A 24,423-nucleotide genomic window follows, 5' to 3' on the forward strand; every position below is an offset into this window, starting at 1 on the left:
TTCAGTTTGAAATGTAGAAAAAGTGCAATCACTGCTTATTCATTAATTAATCAGTGTCTTTATTAGAGAAAGTTTACACCTCAGTTATACCAAAGCAAAAAAAGCAGTAAAAGATACTTTATTAAGTTGCATGTAGTTTAAAGAGTAAATCAGACATTCAACTGAGATTTCTTTAACACAATAGTCACACCTTAACACAGCACATTACCTACACAGGATAAGGTAACACATGGACTTAGTTTCCATAAAAAAAGCAAGTAAGCAAACTTAATTTGATTAGTTTAGTTTGGCTTCTGAATTTGTTCAGGTCACACATCGCCCATGGCTAAAACAGTCAGAGGTGGACTGGCTAATCAGGAGTATAGAGTTATTAAACTCATCATACAAATCATCATCTAGAGCATACATATCAATGGATAATTATGATCCAATAAAAAGTATATAGTATTGTATATGATTCTGAAATGTCCCATTCTACATGTTGCTTTTAATTATTTAAGATGATGTAAATGTATTTTTGTCACGCAACTTGTTCAGTATTAAGCTAATTAACTATGATTACAATTTTGAATAAAGTAAAAAGTCTAAGCAAATGTTTTCACTTGTCCAACACAAAACTACACTGTAGCATAAAGCATTTTTTAAATCATTTATCTATTATTATCATTGCTACGATCATTCTGAGCACGGAGCCATGAGGCAGCCTTCATAGCCAGAAGCTCCCACTCGTCCTTTGCTTCCATCTTGAAAGCATGAAGCCAGATCAGAGCCAGAATGGTGGCCCACACTTCACTGTTGGCCTAATTCATTAAATCAACAACAATTAAATGAAACAGAGCAGACAGGAATCACGATCTTCTGTCTAGAAATGAAGCACAAATAAAGCTTTGAAATGATTTCACAACTGTTTTGACCGATGAGGGAAAAACCCTCTCTGCTGCTCTATGCTAATATGAATATCAGACTTTTATGGTCACCTATAGTCTTCCCTGGCTGATACCATCTGGTTTGTCTTCTCACTTTCTCTCTCTCCTGTTGGCTATCGGTGTTTTATTGTGGTCTGTGCTCCCGGGTGGGTCCCTCTCTGGGTTTCCACCTGAAGCCCCTGATGTAATCACCTACCTGTGACCGATCTCATCCGTGTTTAAACAGACACACACCACCTTCCTGTGATATACCAGTCAGGCGTGTGTCTCACAATCTAAATACCAAATTTCTAGTAATTGTTTTTAAGTTTTGCTAAGTAAAATGAAGCAGCAGTGTCTATACTTATACTGTAAGCGATAGTAAACATCATCAGAACATGGGTACAGGAAAAGTGGATGCTCTTCCTGGCTTTTTTATTAGTAAAAAACTAACAAGAAGTCACAAGCAAAAGGACAACACACCATGGCACATGTTTAAACAAGGAAGGTTTATTCATCTTTGATTTATTATCAAAATAGACATCATTTTTTCAATCCACAAAAACGACATATTCAAAGAACCACATCAGCACAATATCAAACAGAACTGTCCCATGATGTTAAACAGACGCTGTCAATTCAGCTGTATAGTGGGCAATCATAATGAAACCGTTCATTAGAAGTTTTAGATTCAAGCTGCTTTTGGCCAGCAGATGTCACCAAACATGACTGTGTTGAAAAGCTCTGAGTAATGAAACGTTTTTCAATATGAGCTTCAATGCTTCAGAACAATATCAAACAGAACTGCCACATGATGTTAAACAGACGCTGTCAATTCAGCTGTATAGTGGGCAATCAAACTGGAAGCACAACAAATACGGAGAAGCGGAGAAAGACACACAAGCTTAACACTGGAAACAAGGGGAGCATTGGGACATGACTTACTGGTGAGACCAAGAGTGTCCACTGTTTGTCCAACCAAACATCCAATAATTTCAAATCAACAAACCACTGCTGCATTGTGGTGATAGTTTGTAAACAGGCAAAAGCAGTCCAATGTGCAAAATTTGAAAGTTGCGTTTTATGGTCAGTTTATCCAGTTTGGCAAGCGATAACCAAAGATCAATTTTTATTGTTTCCTGCTGTTTCTCTTGCTCTGTCCCAAAGGCCCACTCCAGTTCATGCTGGACCGATACAAACCCTTATAGAAAATGGCCCTACAGTTCTTCCTGCCTTACTTATAAAGATAAAGAACAAAAACAAAACAAAAAATTAAGCAATTATTGATAGGTTTGCCTAGCACAGACCTGTTGCTGAAATGAGACAATGCTACTACACCAGCAAAAACAAGACACAAGTCACCAAAGTTCTTTGGTAATCACGTGCACGAGGGAGAGAACTGTGATGAGCGCTGTTCCTGACGCTCGAACCCCAGTCACTCTCAGTTAGCTCCCCCGTAGTACTGCTCTTTATTGAAGTAACTCATGAATATGCATTAGTTCATTAACATATGACATCTTACATAGGCATACATGGGAACAAAGAGTACCAGTCTGTGTATACGTGTAGGTGTGCATGTGTGTGTGTGGGTCAAGATCTGACCCCGTGAATGACTCCCCTAAATCTGCTGGGCGTGGAAGTCCAGCAGTTCATCTAAACAAAAGGCACTTACACCTAAACGGACATAGATGTGTTTACCATACCATAAAACAGTAAGAGAAGGTACGACCTCTCTCATCTCCTTAAGATGTGTGTGTATATGCCAGAGCACTCTGGAATGCACACACAGTCTTTGCAGACTACTAAGGATCACACATCCTATCACTACACAATCGGTTATACACCTCTAAGAATATATGGTTATATATTTCTAAGCATAAATGACAATCCAACAATATAAACCTAATATTTATTAACCTACAAAAAAACATAAGTAAACCAAGAACAAACTGGAACTAAACAAGAAATGTGAAAGACAGGCAAGACACAAAGGATGAAAACCTAAAGGCTAAAAACTATAACATGAGCACAAAACAATTAAGAGAACCAAAACCACAAATGACACAAAATCAAAGAATATTAACAAAACTCGAAAACACATGAACACTGGGTCACCAGACCTAGGACCATGACAGAAAGAGACTGGCCCCCGTCAATCGATCTTTCAAGAACTGTTTGCACACAAAGAATCCAGTATTTTAAAAAATGTGTGTAGGTCTTCCAAATATTATTGGGAGCACATCATCATGTATAATTTTGAACAGTATCCTTCTTTGTCATGAAACATGAAACCATGATGGTTGCCTCCAGCACCTGATGATATCGGTTTGACTCAACCCTGCACTGCTTTCTGCATTAGCGTTCAGTGACCGAGCAAAGAAAAGAAATGCACACAGTTTTTGTCTGAGTAGACACATTAAGACAAGAACAAACTGAACAAAAAGAATAATAAACCAGTGGTGGTTGAAAAAGTTTGCTTTTTAAAAATAAAAAACAAACATGTTAACTTGGAGTGACAAATTATAATTTGTTAGTTATGTTCAGGCACCTTGTATGTGTTCAGCTCACGGACTTTGCTATAGAAGTGTTGAATGTTTAGTGGTGTATAGACGTTGTGTTTTGACTGGTGAGCACAACTGCAACGGGAGAAACAGATTACTCAGAAAAGGTTTACTTGAAATTTTAAGATTACTTAGAAAAGTAGGAATAAAGAGTTTTGATTCACAACCAATTTGTTTGATGTCACAGACTGGGCACAGTTTTGTGCCTCTTCTATCCTCTCTGTCATAAGAAGCGTGCACAAAATCCTCAATGCAACTAAGAAGGAGGACCTCGAAAGGTGCATTGGTTTACAGCTGGGGTAGGGAACTCCAGACCTCAAGGCCTGGTTTCCTGCAAGGTTTGGATGTGTCCTTGATCCAACACAGCTCATTTAAATGGCTAAATTACATCCTCAACTTGTCTTGAAGTTCTCCAGAGGCCTGGTAATGAACTAATCATATGAGGCCTGGAGTTCCCCACACCGGTTTACAGGGAGTGATTCACAAAATACAAAATGCCTCTTAACACTAAGAACTAAGCATGAAAAAGAATATATAACAATTCTGACTGCATAACAGCAGCAGGGTATGTAACATAAAACAGCACTGGATCAAAGGCAGTAAGGTGTACGCAGATCTGCTTCTGATCACCCTGAAGTTGAAGCCACTTTAAGAAACCCCTCAGAGGCCCAGAGCTTCTTTCCTCACGCTGCAACCCAACAGGACATTTCCAGCATCCACATACTCTGTCACACGCGGCGCTGAAAACAGAAAACAGATATTAAAATAATGAATGATGGAGAAAAGTTGACTGTAGCATGAAACTATTTTTAAAACATTTTATTCTTTAATTAGCGTGTTACTACCATTCTGAGCACGGAGCCATGAAACAGCTTTCATAGCCAGAAGCTCCCACTCGTCCTTTGCATCCATCTTGAAAGCAGGAAGCCAGATCAGAGCCAGAATGGTGGCCCACACGTCACTGTTGGCCTAATTCAACAAATCAAAGACAATAAAATAAAACACATAAAAACACGCTACATGATTTTACTTTCTTCAACCAGTAGTATTAAATATTTTTGGCTGCTTCCTTGTCACAAGGTGTCACCAAGATGTGTAGCTCTGCATATTTGATTTGGCCGATTATTACACTGGATGCTGTTCCTGATGTAATCACAAACTGTGATGCTCTAAAATAATGTGCTGAAATACTTTGTCAAGAACTGATGATGAGAAAAGTATTTTTGCTGTGTGTGGTTACAGTGTTTTATCTTCTGATATACAGATGTTTACTTTCATGCTGTGAGGCAAGCCTACGTTTAGTTTGACATCTTTTTGTTTGGTTTGGTCTGTGTCGTGCGTTGCTGTGTCTCCAGGAACAGATACGAAGTTCAACACAACACTGCTTTCTTTTCACAAACTGGACAAGAAAAACATCTAAAACCCTCGTTGGAGATAATAACTACATTCATGATACCTGTTAACTTTTTTTTAAGTCAGTCTTTCCGCACGAGGGTCTGCGAGCACTCGCGATAGAAAGGGCGTTTAACTAGTCACGTGACGCTTCTTACGCGTACAGCGCAATCCAGTCAGAGACTTTATCGCTTTTCAAGGCACCCAAAGCGCTTTACAATGCCATTATTCATTCACTCTCACCCTCTGGCCAACACCAGTAGGCAGTAGGGTAAAGTGTCTTGCCCAAGGACACAACGACCAGGACAGAGAGCCCGGGGATCGAACCGGCTTCCGGTTACAGATACACTTCCCAACCCCCTGAGCCACGGTCGCCCTCTTTATCAGAGACTTTATCAGGTGATGATAATAAAACGGCAATTAAAAATCTATAAAAAAACAAACAAACAGTATATCATAGTAAAAAGAGCACCGCTGGAAATAAGAAAACATTTGCTGTTGCAGAAAACTCGGAGTGCGCTCTCAGTGCTGCTGTTTACTCCCAACGTGAGTCTCATTAAACATTTAAATCGTCTAAACATAATTTTAATGACTTGACACACGTCTACTAAAATTGAGCCTTCGCTTCTACAAAGATTCGCATTAATATGGCGACTCTGCGACCAGAAGCATCTGGATTATGTTGTCACGGATTATTATACACATTGGAAAACGCTCCGTTTTGTGAAACTGCATAGGTTATACTGTGTGTTTTTGACTGTGATCCGAAAACATTTTTAAAAAAAGACAATAATGAATCCGGAAATAAAAACCGATGATGTGACATTAGGAATGAACTAACTCATAAAGAACGGAATGGTTAAGATAAACCTGTGAGATATGAAAGTGTGGCGCTGGAGACCGCTAGTGAAGAATGATGTGTAATAGAAGCTTACTTCAATGGACAATGACTGTAGAAAACAGACGTGTGTATCCTGACAGGTTTCGTTTTCTTTTTCTTCCTCTTTATACTGTTTAGTGGCGGCTGGCAAACAGCAAAATGGTGCATTATCGCGACCAACTGGTGTGTAGTATCGAGAGATAACTGTCTCCTCTCTCCTGTTCCTCCCTGTGCTTCTCATTTTTTTATTTCCCTTTGTATTTTATAAAACCATCTCCCTTACCTCTCTTCCTCCCATTGCCTTTGCCACCTTTCTTTTATTTTGTGCCATATTCTACTCTTGATTGCTGTCCTACTAACACTGATTTCCATATCCATAATGGTCTCTTTGCAGCTTCCTTTGCTGTTCTGTCTGCCATAATCATTTCCCTTAACTCTATGATGCGCTGGTACCCATATGAGGTTGACCATAAGCCCCATCATAGTAATTCTATATAATGTTTGCTGAATCTCTATCAGAATGTCAGGTCTGCAATCTGAGTGACTGTCTTGCAAACTAACGAATGATGAACTTGAGTCTGAGCATATCACTGATCTTAGTGGTCTTGCATCGTCAGTCCACTAGACAGCCAACGGTATTGAAACTACTTCTCCCATGTACACTGATGAAACATCACTGATTCCTTTTCTTACTTATCAATATATATACTAAAAATAAAAATACAATAACAGTAAACAATGCAGAACACCAACATCAAAAATATAATAACGTCAACAAGCAATAAAAAGAGAATTAATTTTTACTGTATATATCTTTCATTAATCAGCATAAATACCCCTATAAACATTTAGTTGGCCCACAGATGTAGAAATTGTTCAAAAGAAAATTCCAATAAATTCTGATTATATAGCACTCATAACAGGGTATATAATACAACAGCGAATTGAAGGCAGTATGGTGTAATTAGATCTGCTTCTGTTGACTAGCCCCGAAGGTTAAGCCACTTTGAAAACAAGATGTAAAAATCAAAAGTGGCTTTATTGCTGAAGTTAGATAAAAAAAAATACAACAACCACACAGTCTACGCAGAAACCACAAACTCACAAGCGAGGCTCGTTTGGCTTGTAAGAAAGAACATTGAAAATGTCTGGCTATTATCTTTAGTGGTCTTTGAGCTATTCGTGTTCAAACATTGCTGCAGATGTGAATGTGCAAAGAAATAGAGTGTGTGTGTGTGTGTGTGTGTGTGTGTGTGTGTGTGTGTGTGTGTGTGTGTGTGTGTGTGTGTGTGTGTAGTTTATTGAAAACTAAAGTTTCACTGCAAACATTGCACATGTTCAAATTTTACTATAAAATTTTTTTTCACAGTATTTCTTCTTGTAAATTAGTGACTGTGCACCCACCCAATACTATGTGACACTTTATCCTAGGACATGGCAAACATAAGCTCAATCCATTAGCTCCATTTATTAAAACTTTACTGAAAAGATTCTGTGCTTTTGGCCTGCAGGGCCAGAAAGATTATCTGGACAGTTTTACTGCAGGTCCCTGTTCTTGTAACAGTGTTTACACTATGAATCACAGACTGACTGTGCTAGTTCCTTGTAGATGAGGACCTGGGCAATTGGGTATATTGCCTGTACTATACAATATGGCTTAAGTGCTAAAATGTTAATGTGCATACCTTTTATTATTCAGCATACACAATTTTTCCCAAACATTTAGTAGTCTGTCAGATTATAGAAATATATATATATTTATTGAGTTGCATTAGATTTCATAGCATTTCTATCTAAACATTAAGCAGACAGATAAACCTGATTACAAACTATGACAAATCCTGTAAATAAAACATTCACTCCACTATAAGATAAAATTAGGACTTTGTCTAGAGGCATAAAAAGTTAACTTTGATTTGGGACTGTAACACGAGCATTTTGAATTAGAACCTTTTTCAGAAGAACAACATGAAGTGGAATGTATAAAAACAAGTAAAAAGTAACAAATTATGAACAACATCACCATATGGTGATGGAAAACAGGAATAAAAACATACAATTTAAATGAGTTGCCATAATAACTGCTTGTTTTTTTAAACGATTCTGATTACATAACAATTACAGTAGGGTAAATAGCACAATAATGAATTAAAAGCCATATGGCATGATTTGCCAATCCTGAAGGTGAATCCACTTCGAGAAAACCTAGAGTCCCAGATCTTCTTTCTTTATGCTGCAACCCAACAGGACATTTCCAGATTCCACACACTCTGACACACATGGCGTTAAAATGTAAACGTAAGTTATTATATGAATAAGGTGAGGGCAGATTTTTTTTGTGGTTTCAAACAGTGTTTAAAAGAATACTTGATTTGATATTATCATTGTTTCTACCATTTTGAGCATGGATCCATGAGGCAGCCTTCATAGCCAGAAACTCCCACTCATCCTTTGCGTCCACCTTGAAAGCATGAAGCCAGACCAGAGCCAGAATGGTGGCCCACACTTCACTGTTGGCCTAATTCATCAAATGAACACATTAAAATCATGATCTCACTTTCTACAACTTTGCTAACATAAAGTAAAATAAGGCACTGAAATGTTCAGTAGAAGTTCTGACTGATGAGAAAACACTCTGCAGTGCAGCTCCGTGGATAGTTAGGAGTCATTACAACCAATATTTTATCCTCTAATATTTACAGATTTGTTTTCATGCAGCAAGGCAGGGGCTACATTTAGTTTACTTCTTTTTGTTATGTTTGTTATATTGTACTCCCATGTTTTTAATTGCGTCCTATGTTTTTTTGATCAAATTATCCAATCAATTTTGTTTTAAATCTCATATTATCATTTTGTGTTATTACGTAAATTGACAGCCAGTGTTAACTTTGAGAGAAAATGTTGATTTAGTTTTAGTCAGTTGTTTTACTAAACATTTATTTTTATTTATAATTTAGCCGTCTAAATTCAGATGTGGTCAGCTAAATATTATAAGATTATAGTAGATGTAGTTTATTCAGCTGATTAAAATCTAATGTAAAGTGTAAAGCTTTGATGTGTTTTTGCTGGTAAGAGATGCTCCAAATGGTTTACAAAGCATCTTATTTTCTTTGATATCACATGCAAAACCTGTCCAGGTCTTCTTTTCCTTCCGAGTTTTTAACTTTTATAATGTTTTGATGATAAACAGGGAGCATGGGAGTTTCCTCCTGCTTGTCGGTGGCAGATCAAATTGTGGGTGTCTAACTAATCTAACAAGGAGATTCCTTCTGATTTTATCACTTCCAAATTCGCCTCACCTTCCTACACAACTTAAGTTCTGATTGGATTTCGTCTCTCTAGAAAATTTTCATCTCGTTTTTATTCGTCAGTGAAACTGTTAATACATTTCAAGTTTTTGTCTTCCTGCGTTCGTTTTTATTGTGTTTTGTTTTTCCCCTCACAAAGGTTATTGATGAAAATTATGACAAAAATGATTAGTCAGCAAAATTCGACCCACCGTTCTGGGTTTGATCTTTTCCACCTGCTCACTGGTCTTTCCCAGTGCAGTAGCCAGATCTGGATCAAGCAGCCAGGAACCAGACGCCTTCTGGAGGGAGACTAAGTGCATGAAAGGGTCTCTGGGTAGTTGCTTGGGCAACGCAACTGGAAAATCAAAGATTAAACAAAAACCAGACCTCAATATGGTGATAGATAAGAAAACACAATTCTACATGACAGAGGAAAGCAAAAATGTGACAAACAGTGTACATAAGGCTTCCACACAGCAAATTAAGGGTTTTAAACAGAAACTGAAGAAAGACTAAAACTGGAAAGAAAAAAAAGATAGCTTTATTTTTTTCAATGTGTATACCACAAATAGGTTGATATTATTAATGTTTTTATCAAACAATAGCTTCTGAATGTAAACAGCAAGTAGATTTGAGATGACGCACACACATACTGAGGATCATATAATTTCCTCTGTGGGTATTATATGAGCCATATTTATAGAACAAATATTTTTTGGAGCTTACAGTCAGCTTTTTTCGTACCCAACATAGATTTTACTGCAAGGTAGGCATTCATCACCATGATGTTTACATAAAAACAGTATATTTAAAATATTATATTTGAATTTGTTCAAATATTGTTTAAAAGTTGGGTCAAGACATTTGCTGAAGAATTTGTCATTAATTGGACTTAAAGGGACTTTCATAGTTTTTACTCTTTTCTACAGAAAAAACTGAAAAGTTCCAAACTATAAAGTGACACATTAACACCTCCTACGGCCCACGTGTACACATATGATCTAAATCCTCTCTAAATCCCACAAAGACATGGCAGCTGGAAATACAAACCACATATAGAGAGACTCTTAAAGAAACTGAGACTTAAACTTCATTTTTTCTTCCGTAATAAACAGTGCTTTTCTTTTGCAGTAAAAAAAACATCTTGTCACTGCAACCTTTTTATCTGTGTTAGATTATGGTGACATTCTGTATATGAACGCTTCTTCTTCATGTCTTCTAATGATGGACAGGATGTATCATGCTTCCTTGAGGTTTATTACCAACTGTAGATATCTGACCCATCACTGTGACTTGTACTTAAGAGTAAAATGGCCTTCTTTGGCCATTAGAAGACAGGGGCATTGGTACACTTTTATTTATAAAGCTATGCTAGGATTGCTGCCTCCTTATATTTGTACTTTGGTCACAAGGACAAATAGTGGTTCTTACTCCTTGCGTTCAAATGATCAGCTGCTGCTGTCTGTTCCCAGAGTTGGGTAAGAAAGCCTTTGTCCACTGTGCGCCTTTTTCGCGTAACCTGTTACAGAAAGACTGGAAATTGACTGAACTGTTGTCTTTAAATGTTTTTAAAACTAAACTCAAAGGCCTACAGACTGCCTCAATAATGTGTAATTGTTTTGTGTAATTGTTTAACTTTGTTTGTTCGTATGTATTTGTTTGGAAATGTGCTGCCTCTTGGCCAGGACTCCCTTGAAAAAGAGGTTTTTGATCTCAACGGGACATTCCTGGTTAAATAAAATAAAAATACAAGTTTCAGATTTGAAATCACAGTTTTAACACAATCTTAAATTTGACATAACAATTTAACATTTAAAATATGACTAAATAAGAAAATGACTTTCACACAGGTGGAATCATGGACGGAAGATGAACTCTGTATTAAAATGTAGATAAAAATGAGACATTTCAAATCCTTTAACTTGTTTTGACCAGTTACCCATCCCACATTTCATTTTAGAACTTTAGATAGCTTGTCTTAAACTTCCATTCAGCTTGTACTTACAGTCATGCAGGGAACGATTTCAGGTTTTTATTAAGAAATAAAAACAATTACTGGATTGTGATTTTACTGCGCAGATGTGTGGTGTTCTGTCATTCACTCTTTACTTACTCCCACGCCGCGGATTACCGTTTTTCTTTCCATCTACCATGAAATCAAGATGAAAAACATGGAGTCAGCAATTTCATAATAGTAAATGAAAAAGAACAAATAAAGTACAGACATTATAAACAGCCCAATACAATGACTATGATAGCAAATACTGCTGATGCTGTCCATACAGCATTTCATATTTAAAATTTTCAAGTTAAACAGAGTAAAACAGAAAACATTTATTTTTAGAAATGCACTGATGTGCAGATGTGTGTTACACTGACATTCAGCTTTTACTTACACGTATCTGGTATTGAACACATTGCCCTGCAGAAGCCTACCAGGATGTTAAAAAATGAGATTAAAATCTTTTATAAGAATTTTTTCAAAGGGCGTTTTTCATGTCATTGATTTAAACACTGATTAAATGTATGGGATCTTCATGTGGTCAGTCCGGATGCTTGCTCACCTACCTCCATGGTCCCTGCAGTATTTACAAAGCTTGATCACCATGCTTGATTTGTCAGATTGTTTAATTATTCATTGTTCTTCTGTGTTTAGTTTCTTCTTATCAGTATTTTTGATTCTTTGTAACAAACCCTTTGAAGAAAACAAGCCACATTTTGCTTTAACTGGCATGTTTTTGGATTCTGACTTCAGGAACCTCTAAACTGGTTCTAATGTTCTGCTCCAAGTTATCATTGAAGTACTTTTATTCATGTTCATCCGCCTTTGTCTTCAGGTTGTGTGTGACAATTAGTTTTTGCTTTTGTAGTAACAAATGTATAATTCCTCTAATACTCTTCATACTCAAAACTAAAATCTTCTGATTGCTATTTTTTAAAAATACGGGGATACTGCCGTGTCTCTCTGCTCTTAACATTATCACTGCCCTGCTTTCATTCACTCAGCTGCAGGTATACATGTGTTAAATCTCAGGGATGCAGCAAACGTCCATGCACACACGTACCTTCCAACGCCAATAACTCTGCTTTGTACTTACCTCTTCTTATAGGATGACCATGCAATACTGATCCAAATCTTAGTGTCACTTTAAGATTAAAAAAAAAAAAAAAAAGAAAAAAAGAGTGAGGGTATGAGGTCCGGATTGGACAGGAAGAAATGCAAAAATTGTTTGTTGTACTTTCATTCAGGTTTTTACTTCTTGCTAGTTTCTGATCTTTGGAGATCACTTTGGAAAACAAGCAACTACTACCTAACTACTTTGTTTTTAAGTTAAGTTTTTTAGGATTTAGAATTAACTCTATTATTCTGCAATTAAAGCAGTCATTACATTCACCTCATTGAAGTTCAGCCATCTTTATCTTCAGAGCTGTGGCTCACAGAGTTTTAGTTTGGGGATTTAAAATAAACTCACTGGGCGTCGGAATATTTCTGCGCACAAGAGGTCCTTGGATCACCCTGCTGTTGTCTTTGTTGACAGCAATGAAGGCAGTGAAAGAACTGCTCACTCCTGATTGGACACTGAGCCGCACCAACTTTTTCTTCACTTCTCCATCTTGCTGTCCTCTACTCTCTCTCTCCTCCAACTCCAGTGAGCGAATCAGAGTACGAGCACCCAACCTGTGGACTGTTAATCTGCAGACATGACACAAAAAAAACCATCTTCTGTTCTAATGTCTATCATTTTACTAGATTAACTTATCAGTAACTTTGTCTATACCACTGCATCCTCTTCAGGGTCCTACAGAGGTGAAGTTTAATCCACCACTTTGGTAAAGAATCGCAATGATAACATACCAAGTTTATCTGAAGACAGTAGAGTGATCCAATATATACAAGGATACAAACATACATACATTGAAATGCATGCATGCATTCATGAACTTTAGTTAATCAAGTTTAGTTCTTAAATATTATAAAGTGTTTACTGTATAGTGTAGAAATTGTTTAATGTATAATGTTACCATTTTTATTTTAATGAAATGACGTGTCCCCATTCTTATGTTTACTTTTTAGACACTCATCATCAAGCTCAGCAATAATAAGGTTCTAGATGTTAGAGTTAAATTACCCTTTAAATTTTTGGTTAAAACAGCTTCATTTATTCCTGTGTTTTCTGAATCATGAAATTTGAACTACAGGAAATGAAGCCAGTTGGTTTTGGGCAGATAATGGCTGCAACCATAGCTGGAGTGGCCATCGGGCATACCGGGCATTTGCCCGGTGGGCCGCTGGCGATTTTTTGTTTTTATGGGCCGATGGATTTTTTTTTAAATTGTTTTTTTTTTTTAGGAAGGGTATATATAATGAAAGGTGTTGGATTGGCCAATTGGTCATGATCGACTCTGGGCTGGACCAATTACAGCCGAGGAGGCCGGATGCACCCTCCCCCTTGTTTAGCAATCACGTGATTTTCGCGCATTGCATGCCGGGAACTCGTGGCAAAACAATCTAAGTACCGCATCAAATGCAAGCATTTGCAGCACCGCAAAATGTTCATTCTCCGGTTCCAATACCTTCTTGTTTTTTCTTTGCCGCACAAAAAAGGAATGTACAAAACAAAAGGAGAACAATGCCGGTCCGTACAAAGACAGACTTGATGAAAAGTCAAAGAAAAGATACGAGGAAAAAATCAAAGGAGTGAAAGGGTCAGACCCTTACGAGCACACAGAATGGACAAAAGACGTTAGCGTGCTGCCCAACTTTCACCACGCTCAGATTTATAATTATACGGTTCTTGGAGTGAGCGCATACACTCATGAAGTTTAGTAACTTCAGGTCACTGCAACAAGCCCAGGTACAGTTTACCGACGGATGGGTACAGGACCTTGAAATGCACCGTGTAGAACGAAAGGACCATCGTAAGAACAAAGGTAAGTTTACCAGTCTCACAAATCGTCGTCATAAACACACATTCGTTAACCGTTTATTAATAGGACCTTTGAGCTCAACGGTAATTAATTAGTAGTGGAAATAATTTCTGGTAGCATCACAGAAATGTAGCAGTGACAATAATATTGTATGTTGTAATCGCACCGGACAATTAGTGATACAAAACAACTGTTTTATCCTGTGAATAAAAGTATATGTTTTTGTCAATGTACCATGGTAATAACAGAAGCGAAACGCAATATTGTGTGAAAGGAGCCAGCTGAGGTGGTTCGGGCATCTGACAAGGATGCCCCCTGGGCGCCTCCTGGGTGAGGTGTTCCAGGCATGTCCCACCGGGAGGAGGCCCCGGGGCAGACCCAGGACACGCTGGAGAGATTATATCTCTCGGCTGGCCTGGGAACGCCTTGGCATTCCCCCGGATAAGCTGGAGGAGGTGGCTGGGGAGAGGGAGGTCTGGGCCTCTTTGCTTAGGCTGCTGCCCCCGCGACCCGGCCTCGGATAAAGCGGATGAAGATGGATGAAGATGGATGGACAATTCACTATTTATGCACAATAAATAAAGGAGCATAGCGCGACAATTTCTGTTCAGCGCCAGACTTGCTTGTAACCTATATCACCAATTATGTTAAGAAAAATGACGCATTAACTACTACAAAACTCTGACCTTTGTGGGAATGCTTGGAGCAGACTAACCTGTGAGCTGGAGTGTTCTGAGACGTTATATTTGGTATATCCAGACCATCCGTCGGCTCTTACTTCGGAAACATGGCTTAAAAAATTTCTCTTCAACGACGTAATCCGATAAAAAGCAAAAAACAATCTCTTTACCCGTCGGCTTCCCGTGGCTGTCATGCGACCGGCTATTGCAGTTAATAATACAACAGCTTCTTGCCATTTTTTGGGTTTCTTTTTATCGCTGTGTAACTGAGTTCAATTGAAAGCCTGCGTGCGCTAGTACCTCTTGCCACAAGTTCCCAGAATCCTTTGCGGTTTTACCCCTGAATGACATCACATTTTCAATCTTTATCCTGGTGGGCTTGTCTCTAGTCAAAATGCCCGGGCCGATTTTTTGTCCCAGTCCAGCCATGGCTGCAACTGGAATATTAAATGAGTAAACCCTATTGTCAGAATATCAAACATAGAAATACACTGTAATTCATCATTGTTTCTAATGATGTATAGATGGAAAAAAAGGATGTGGTAAAACCAGGTCATAAAAATATCAAAGATATGCACAGTAATATGTTTCTGCATCTTAAATAAAGTAAACCAAACCAAAAGGGTGCTGTTGTTATTAAACTTTGTTTTACCCAGTGTCCTCTGCAGGTCTGAAACTGAAGTGCAGCTGGTTCTCAGAGGGATGACCTGCCAGGCTGTACTTCACCGTCACACAGCCCTCTGCTGCCTCTGAGCTCTGACACAGAATCACAGGGTCAGAAGTCACGTTAATTACTATCATCAAATATCTAAACAACAAAACGAGAAGATGCTGCTCTTACCTGTCCAGTAAGCTGGGCATAAATCAGTGACCTTTGACCCTGGAAAAGTGCAGTGATTGGTGGAGAGAGGACAGTGACAGACACTTCCTTTGGTAAATCCCATGTGACTGAGAAGTCGACCACAGTCGGCTGCAAAGCAAATCGCAGCGACTGCATCACCTGAAAAATAAAGAAAAACTCTCCAAATATACATCCTATACATATAACAAATATGTATCTGCTGCAATCTTTAATGTGACTTCTAATTGTGTTTCATGTCTTACTTTTGCTTGCATCCTGTCAGTCCCTGTGATGAACTGAGCATGACCTCCTCCTTCCTTTGCCATCCCATTGATGAGAGCAGAACTGGCCCCTTCCCCAATCCCAAAAGAGAAACACCTGCAATACAACAGTTTTCTTTAAGTACACAGAGGACATGTATTGTGTAGATATAGTTGTGGGTTTGTGGTTTCACCTGTGGGAATCTGAGTTCTTCTTTACCAGATCTATCACTTCTTTGGTGTTTCCCACCTCTCCATCAGTAAAGACAAACAGCTAGAGAGGAGAGTTGGCACATGAAGACATAACATCAGACCCAGAAACCCACAGCTTGTTCTGAGAGCTGAGTTAGGTTTCTGTCAAAGGAAAATTGTACATAGTGTATCCAGCTACATGAAATATGCTGGATTTTATGGATCACTAAGCAATCCACATGTCTACGTGACTTTTCACATAAACTCTTGTGTGATAAACTTATTTAGCAACTAACCGCTTCCTGTTTTCTGAGAACAGACTTAGAGAAGAGGAACCTCAGCTCTGAGTTCCCGGAATAACTTTGTTACCTTTGTACACACACAAGCTTGTATAAATAAAGAACGCAGTAGGTCTAACCCGCCGCAAGGGTCTAAAGAAATAAACACGTGAAATAGGTTGAGTTCGCCGAAAGGAACTAAATTTAGACTGGTTTCAGAAGTAGCTGAAAGTACTTCGTGACAAATTATAAAAACGAGTGAATGTCTATGTCTATATGTGTTTTGGAAGTAAGTTGATTTTACAGCACAAATAAACTGCTGAACTACTTCCATCTTTGTGTATCCTGCAAAAGCCCACGTACTGGTGACAAAGGGGAAAGGTTGAGTTCCACCTCATAAAACTGACACCGCTCCGTGAATCGCGCGGAGTAGAAGGGCGTGTCAGCCACCACCCCCGAGTCAAGAGTACCAGAGAAGGCTCTGCAGTTCTGTGACAATGGGGAATCAGTCCACCAAACTCACTGCTGACGAGCAGTGGCTAGAAAAGAAATGTCCAGGCGCCGGACAAATCAGTGCTTGTAGATGGAGAAATCCTAAGAAAACAAAATGTCCCACTTGGGAAGGGAAATGCAGCCCCTCAGTGCTAACACAGCTGAAGGAGGCTCTTTAAAAGAATTAGGAGAGAAAGGAAAGGAAAACGCACGCAAGAATCACAATACTTCCAGGCCTGGAAAGAAGAAGCAGTTAGGCGAGACGAAAACAAAAAGAAAAAAACAAGAGAAAAAAGATAAACAGTCAGAAAAACAGAACTTAACTGCCAGTATAGTAAAACCAGAAGACGAGACACTGTGCAGTCCTCGCAATCCTTTTATTAACGTCAGAGTTAGGCAAGCGGTAAGTAAGGTTAAGTTTCAAGGAAGTCTTGAGGAAACTGATCCAAGCCAGTGTGTGTTACCTGTCTAGGCTGACTGGGAATGCAAGGCTGACTGTAAATATGTTTGAGGGGCTCCAGGATCGCTGTTCCTCCAAGATTAGCCTGGATCTGCTCAACGCTCTTCAGGGCCTCTTCCAAGGTCTGCTGAGTGTACTCCACACTCTTACTGCCATCACACAGACACCAATACACACGCATGTAACACAAAAGACACAAAAACATGAAAGGAATAATTGTGTTGGGCTGACAGATCTGAGCCTTACGGGAAGATGTGTTCATATCTGGACCCAAAACCATAGATGTTAAAATAGCATCCCATTGGTAAGCTCTTCAACAGGAGCAGTAGAGTATCCTTAAGAGAACAGGGAAAAGATGGTGAGTCCACTGTGTGAGAGGAACACTATAAAAAATTTATGACTGTAAGAACAGATACCTTGGCACTGCGGATCCGAGTATTACTCATACTTCCAGATCGATCCATTAAGAACACAAACTCTCCACATGAAGCCATTGAAGACATCACAGACTGGGAGAACTCAGGGTACAGACTCACCATCACCACTGGATCACCCATCAGAGAGCCTGAAAAATATTACGGACAGAAAAATAACCAAAAATTGTTTTTGCTGTTTACTCCAACATCTTTAACTACTGAGTTAAAGAAGACGGATAATGATTTTTTTTTTTTTAAATTTCAAAACAGCAAATCTCATTTTCACTCACCCGGCTCAGCAGAGGCCTGTCCTGCCTCCACCACAGCAGTGGGCTGGTGGGCGTCTTTGTAATAAATCAGCAGTTCAACATCTCTGTCAAACTTGTGTCCTGCAGCCAGCTTGACCTGCACACCACAAACACATTCATATTTAGTTCTCAGTTATAAGTACAGAGCAGACACAGCAGCACTCTACCTACCGTGGCCTGGGTTTGATCAGTGTTGAGGTACTGGAGAGGGTCCAGGGAACAGTTGGACTCTACTTTAGAGATTGGACGAGGAGAGGACACTCGGGCAGAGAAAGACAGACTGTAGGGCACCAGAGAGGCTGGAACAGAAGTCACCTGGACTCCTGCACCTTCACTACCTGTACTTGACATTAGAGATAGTTGCAAATCACTGTGGTACATTTTTACTGGGACTCATGCTTGTTACAAGCATGATTGTTTTGTGATAAATATTTAACTAAATTAATAAGTGTTGGATGATTTTCCTACCCTGAGGCTGGTATCGAGGGTTGAGCACAGCAGGCAGACAGAACCTCAGACCATCATCAGCCTGCACAGACAGCTCAGTCACGTACTCCAACCTGATGGAGGCGCTCTCTCCTGGAGGCAGACTGCCCACACTCAGAGAGAATATATCTGGACTCTGATCGCTCTCCTCCAATAGGAAGGCCTGCTGACCCGAGCTCAGAGCATCATCATACTCCTCACGAGCCTGAAGGACAGGTGACACATGTCAGTGACATTCACTGTGTTTATTGTTATTTTGAATCTTACTTATAATCAGGTTATATTTACTGTCCAGCTCACCTTCTGTTTCTCCTTCACCTCAGCTACAATCTGTGTCTGTCCGATCTTAGCACTGAAATGACAGACAGCAGCGTCTCCAGGCAGAGGGAAGACAACAACAGCCTCTAATGGTTTGTCCTCCTTATTCTCGTAGTTCAGGGTGGAGACCACTGTAGCCACATGGTCCCTCACCTCCAGCTCCACCTCAATGCTCTTCAGAGGAACTAAAAGAAACAGAACAATCATAAATACATAAACCATACAGGTTTTAAAAATGGTTGTTTCTTGTGTTACATTTCAGCCACACAAAAGTTAGCCATTAAACCAAGCTGGTACTTAAACATGACTGTCCAACAGTGTTGCAAAGTTTGTTTGTTTATTTATATTATTATTCATTTATTTATTTTTGTTTGTTTTTTGTATCCATCATTTTTCTTCTGTGCTTTTGTATCACAAGGATATACTCTGCATTAATCGTAGCCATATGCAGCAGTACACTACTGTCCAAGATGCATATGATCAACTTCACAGAGTAAGCTTGATGCCATCCAGAACTTTTCACCAGTGGGTGTGGGAGAAGCACAACATTTTCTTATGTATACTTTGGTCAGCAGAAGGTGAAAATGGCCATGAACCTCAATGCAATTTTCATGTTGATAACCTAAAGAGCAAATGACCATCCAGCTATTGAAATCGGTTTGTTGAGTATTGTCTCAGTCATGGGGAAATAATCATTTATTATTATGAGCCACTACAAATAAAAAAGTCATTACATTTGAATTTTAGATGAATGAAAAGAGGCTGGAGAGTAAACAGAAGCCCCTTTACTTTCTGTCAGTACCTGGTTCCTTCTGGAGAGTTAGCAGACCACAGCGGTTCATCATTGTACCTGTGAAACAGAAACATCTGAGGACTTAGTGTTGAAATAACATTCATAGGTGCTCTACATTTCAGACATTCTTTAGCTACAGGGCTCTAGACTAACTTTTTGCCATGGGCGTACCGGCACAAAAGTTAGGCGCACACAAATTTTATAATAATTTATACAATATAATGTGTTTTTCTGGATACACTGTGCTTTTTCAGCATTCAAAGATTGATGACACCGTGTCAGAGCACTGGCTATGAATTTCAGAAGGATCAGGCCTTAACTTAACAGAAAAGTTAGCAATAGTTCTTTTCCTATTACAGCTACATCCACTTCTGTCGTGCCTAGGCTGCTCACTAGGGCTGGGTATCATCACTGATTTCTATAATCCATTCGATTCCGGTTTTCAAAGTCCCGATTCGATTCAACTTAGCCTCAGACAGTCAGAAATATTATAATTCTGATCATTTATCAGTACTGACTTCTTCAGAATTGTGAACATCACAGCAGATGCCTTTGTGTGAAAGTAACTGAGAATAAAACACAGAAAAACATGAAGGAGATTTTCCTGGTCTGGCTTTTTATAGTAGATAACCTTAAAAATATTCTACAATGTTCTGCATATAAAGTTTAAATTTCTTCAGTATTGAACAACAGAAAAAAATTGGCTTTCTTGTCCGAGGTCATTTAAGTGAAAAAAAGAAAAAGACACCAGTCTACCGCTGTAAACAACGGTAGACTGGTGGGCAATAAGCGAATGAATAAAACTTTTCTTGAAGTAAAGAGAGCCAGCTGTGCATGAAGTGTGATTTTAATAGTCGTGGAAGCAAAACAGCAAAATTCATGACGACATTGATCAAATGTGAAGCGCAGTTTGCTGCTTCTTTTGCTGCTGGCTCGGTGAATTTTGGTTGGAGAGAGACAAAACCTGCAGCTCAGAATCAGCGCAAAAAGACGTAAACACAGCGCGGACCGGACGCATCAGAATCGCTAAGCTCCAACAGCGTGTCCGTCTAAGGGCCGCCCGAGAAAGACAAAGTTGATTCTGATGGTCCGTTCTGTGTTTACGTCTTTGTGTGGAGTCCGTGTACCTGCTCTCATTTGCTGTTTGGTTGTTGTTGAAATGGTTTTGTGAGCTTTAATCTGAGAATCTGGCGTTTCTGGCCAAACACAGTTATATTTAAAAGTCTATTCAGGATTTAATGAATAATATCGCTTTATTCAAGCTACTCACCTCCCACTTCCACCTGCACTTTCAACTGGACCACGGCCAATCAGAGAGGTCCCGCCCCTGACTATCTCTGATTGGTTTAGTCCATGATAGGGGCAAAATGTGTGTCTGTTGTTGACCACAGGGAAGGTTGCAGATTTTATTTTATTTTTTTTGTGTTCCTCTGATGACAATAACAAACAACGACAGCAGGACCTCCTCTCAAAAATCCAAGTTTGAACCAACCATTACTTTCACTCTTGTTATCTTCTTCCTGTGATCGACCTCACCGAGTTTAAAAACAGCATGAATATCTCAGATTTAATGGTTAATTGTAGCCACACAGACTTTGCTTATGGAATCACATCATATACATATAAATCATTGTGAAAGCATCTATATTACTACCCTAAGGTTGTCATGCAAGCATACAGAAATCTGATGTTACACATAATGTACAAAATATCATTCATTTTGCAAAGTTATAAAACATGTTAATTCATTGTAAAACAAAAATGTTTATTTTTCTGTTGCTTGCACTTTTATTCAATGTAGTTTACTCAAAAGCTTATTTACTATCATCTGAACACAAAGTGAGTTTTCAAGAATATCAAATACATATTATTTATGTTGTATTTATGACACAACCATCCAACCCAGAAATGCAATCTGTCCAGCATCTGTGGGGTTAGCCCTAAGACGTCCTCCTGGTAAGACATGCAGGAAATACCTCCTCTATGCATCCTGGAACAATGTACCATATTTTCTTCACCAGTTTTTCACACTGATATTGTGTGAGCATCAGTGCTTTGTTCTCGGTTCTAAAAGTCCAGGAAACTGCCCTGTTTGGCCTGTTTGAATATTCATCCACATAGCCTCAACCAGTATTTTCTGAATGCCTCAAATTGTGGGAAAAGTTCAGTTTATAAACAACACCAGATCATTTCAAGAATGATCAGAAATTCACCAGAAGCAGAGCAGACTAGCTGCTCGAAAACCAGCAGAGTCACATGACAACATAATAAGACTTTGGAAGTACAGGTTTCACACGTTTCTGCCTGAAAACACTGGATTTAATAGTTAGACTAATACATTTTTACATGACAAACACGATGCCTTCTTTTTCTCAGTCAATGTCGGCCCTGCGTTGTTTTGGTTTAGTCAACAAAATTTCTGAGAAGTTAGAGGGCAAGTAAAATTCAACACAATCACGCAATTATTCCATCATATTCCAAAATTCATTAAAAGCCATCCTTCACAGTTGACATGATACTTTCAACATATTTCTACTTTGGTTCACTTACTCTAGAAGTAGGATCTTAAACTGCTTAAACACCCAAGAAATTAAAGGACAACTACTCAACTGAAGAAAAATAAAAAAACATTTCAAAGCAATGTGTCAACATCATGTTAAAAATGTATTTAAAATTATACATGACAGTTAAATGAAATTGGATTTTTCTTCTTGAACACTCACGTGTGCAGGGTTTTTTTTTTCTCATTCCACTGCATAATTCTGGAGAAATTTAACGGACATTTCTGGTCTAATTCAACATATCCAATCAAATATAACATCACATAAAAATTAATTAAAAGCATCCTTGATAGTTGACATGAAATCCTCAGTTGATTACTCCTCTGGGTTACTCCGCTACATGTGTGCCAATTTTTGAATATGACACAGTCCTGATCAAAAGGTTAAGACCACTTGAAAAATGGCGGATAAATAAACAAAATATTTTTGATGGTGCAGGCACAGTTTAAAGTGGAGCTGGAGTCTGTTTACGCACCGAATGAGCAAAGAGGCAGAACCATTAGTTGGGGGAGAAAGAGACTGACAAATGAAACATGACGGATGAAACGAAAAGAAAAATGCAATTTCTAATAGAAAACAGTGAGCAGCTCATTTTGATAGACACGTATTTTCTTTTTCTTTACGATATTTATTATTTCTCATTAATACGACAAAGTATTTCTTATCCGATTACTCAATGGAATAATCGATAGATTAATAATCTATAGTTACAGCCCTGGTTGAATTTGAGTAACTGTCTTTTAACTTCTCAGGAATTTTGCAGTTGATTGAGATGAAACTGAGTGTTGTTGCGGTCACATTGAAGATTCCATTGAATTGTGAAGTATGAAGCACATTACCAGCGAAAGTGAAAAGAAAAATAAATGAAAACTTCACTGGGGAAAACAATGGTCCTGGAGCTTTATTTCTCTTAACTTCCTCTGTGCGTTTGTGTGGGTGTCTCGATTAGCGAACAAGAAGATATCCAACGCTTCACGGTAGGATAAGAGGCGGCTGGTTTCACCCCGACGCACAAATGATGGTTCACTTGACCGCGGTTGTTCTGTGCGCGCTCATAAAAAAAGGGGGTGGCTGGCGCTTTACTGCTCACGTGACACTTCTAATGGATTCTGCTCAATACATTAAGAGATTTAATCAGGTGAAGATGATTAAAAATCTATAGCGAACAGAATGATAGTGACACGAATACTTGGAAATAAAGAAATACTTTGTGCAGAAAATTTCTTCTCATTTTACACACAATGTGAGTTTTTTTTAAATTTTATTTTAATGCTGAGTGCGCTCTCAGTACTGCTGTTTATTTCTAACGCCACATCTGCATATTAGAACTCTGAAACATTGCAAAAATTGAATCTTGGCATCTACAAAGATTCGCATTAGATGCCACTAGAAACATCTGGATCACGTTACCACGCAGTGAAATGTTGGAAAACGCCATCAGAAAACACGAAAACCAGTTAAGCAGGAACACCGGGGACTTCTACGCTCTGATAACTTCCAGTCGGAGGCGTTTTCTGTGCAGACAATTAATGGCATCTCTTTGTTATTGTGACAGAGTGACTGTGCACCTACCTGCTAGTACGTGACACTTTCAGAATCTAAGGCAATAGTTCTTTTTCACTACACACAAAATTATGCAGTTTTGTGCCACTGAATAGTTTTGAAACTGCTTTGTCTGGGACCCGAAAACATTTGTTAAAAGGCAGTAATGAAAACTGAAAAAGCAACCAATGACGTGACAATGAACTGAGCGACAAACTCATAAAAAATGGAATTAGGTAAAATCAACACGTGAGATATGAAAATATGGCCGCCAGTGAAGAATGATGCGCAATAGAAGCTTACCTCTATTGATAGACGGGTGTATCCTGATAGGTTTACTGCACTCCTCTGTTCTTGTAGCAATGTTTACGCCACAAACAGCAGACTTTATTGAAAAAAGTCACTGCTACCTGTTAGGTATTTTAGTACCATGGGAGCATTTACTGGATATTGTTTTATAGTGACATTATGCAGGAAAACTCTGTCATTCAATAAGGCCCCCTTGTTTTAGTTATTTTTCTCTTTGACCCAAGAATTGATGTGTGAGAATCACAGGCTGGTACAAGGTTGAAATACCACAGAGATCACTCCCTCAGCTACATTAGTTTCTTAATCTTTTAGACGCCTGTTGAAGGCCAAATGGTTTGTTTCAGATTTCACTAATGTAAGAACTCTTTGTTTTGTGCCTTGAAAATATGTCGCTGAGATAATCACAATTGTAGCTGAATTGATAAACTACACAAAGGATGCTTCTTCACCCAAGGGCAGGAAGACGCTGCCTTATCTTGGTCTGTACTGGTTTAAACTGATAAATCTGCTGTCTCATGAATTTTACCCTC

The 24,423-nt window shown here is 38.7% G+C and overlaps 1 protein-coding gene across 1 annotated transcript; it reads right to left on the bottom strand.

Moving 5' to 3' along the window:
* Window positions 1-2,298: 2,298 nt before the first annotated feature.
* On the bottom strand, window positions 2,299-23,979 carry LOC308401576 (von Willebrand factor A domain-containing protein 5A-like). Its single transcript, XM_080889850.1, has 17 exons — window positions 23,888-23,979; window positions 19,491-19,538; window positions 18,671-18,873; window positions 18,353-18,575; window positions 18,056-18,222; window positions 17,867-17,981; window positions 17,577-17,725; window positions 17,407-17,495; window positions 17,165-17,309; window positions 15,933-16,012; window positions 15,742-15,856; window positions 15,479-15,637; window positions 15,290-15,393; window positions 12,502-12,722; window positions 9,238-9,383; window positions 4,312-4,435; window positions 2,299-4,206 (listed from the first exon to the last, which is right to left on the bottom strand). The coding sequence occupies exons 2-17, from the start codon at window positions 19,531-19,533 to the stop codon at window positions 4,127-4,129; spliced, it is 2,163 nt and encodes a 720-aa protein (XP_080745976.1). The 5' UTR covers window positions 19,534-19,538; window positions 23,888-23,979; the 3' UTR covers window positions 2,299-4,126.
* Between the last annotated feature and the right edge of the window lie 444 nt (window positions 23,980-24,423).

This window comes from Rhamphochromis sp. 'chilingali' (genome assembly GCF_963969265.1).
Source record: "Rhamphochromis sp. 'chilingali' genome assembly, chromosome: 8".
Taxonomy (NCBI): domain Eukaryota; kingdom Metazoa; phylum Chordata; class Actinopteri; order Cichliformes; family Cichlidae; genus Rhamphochromis; species Rhamphochromis sp. 'chilingali'.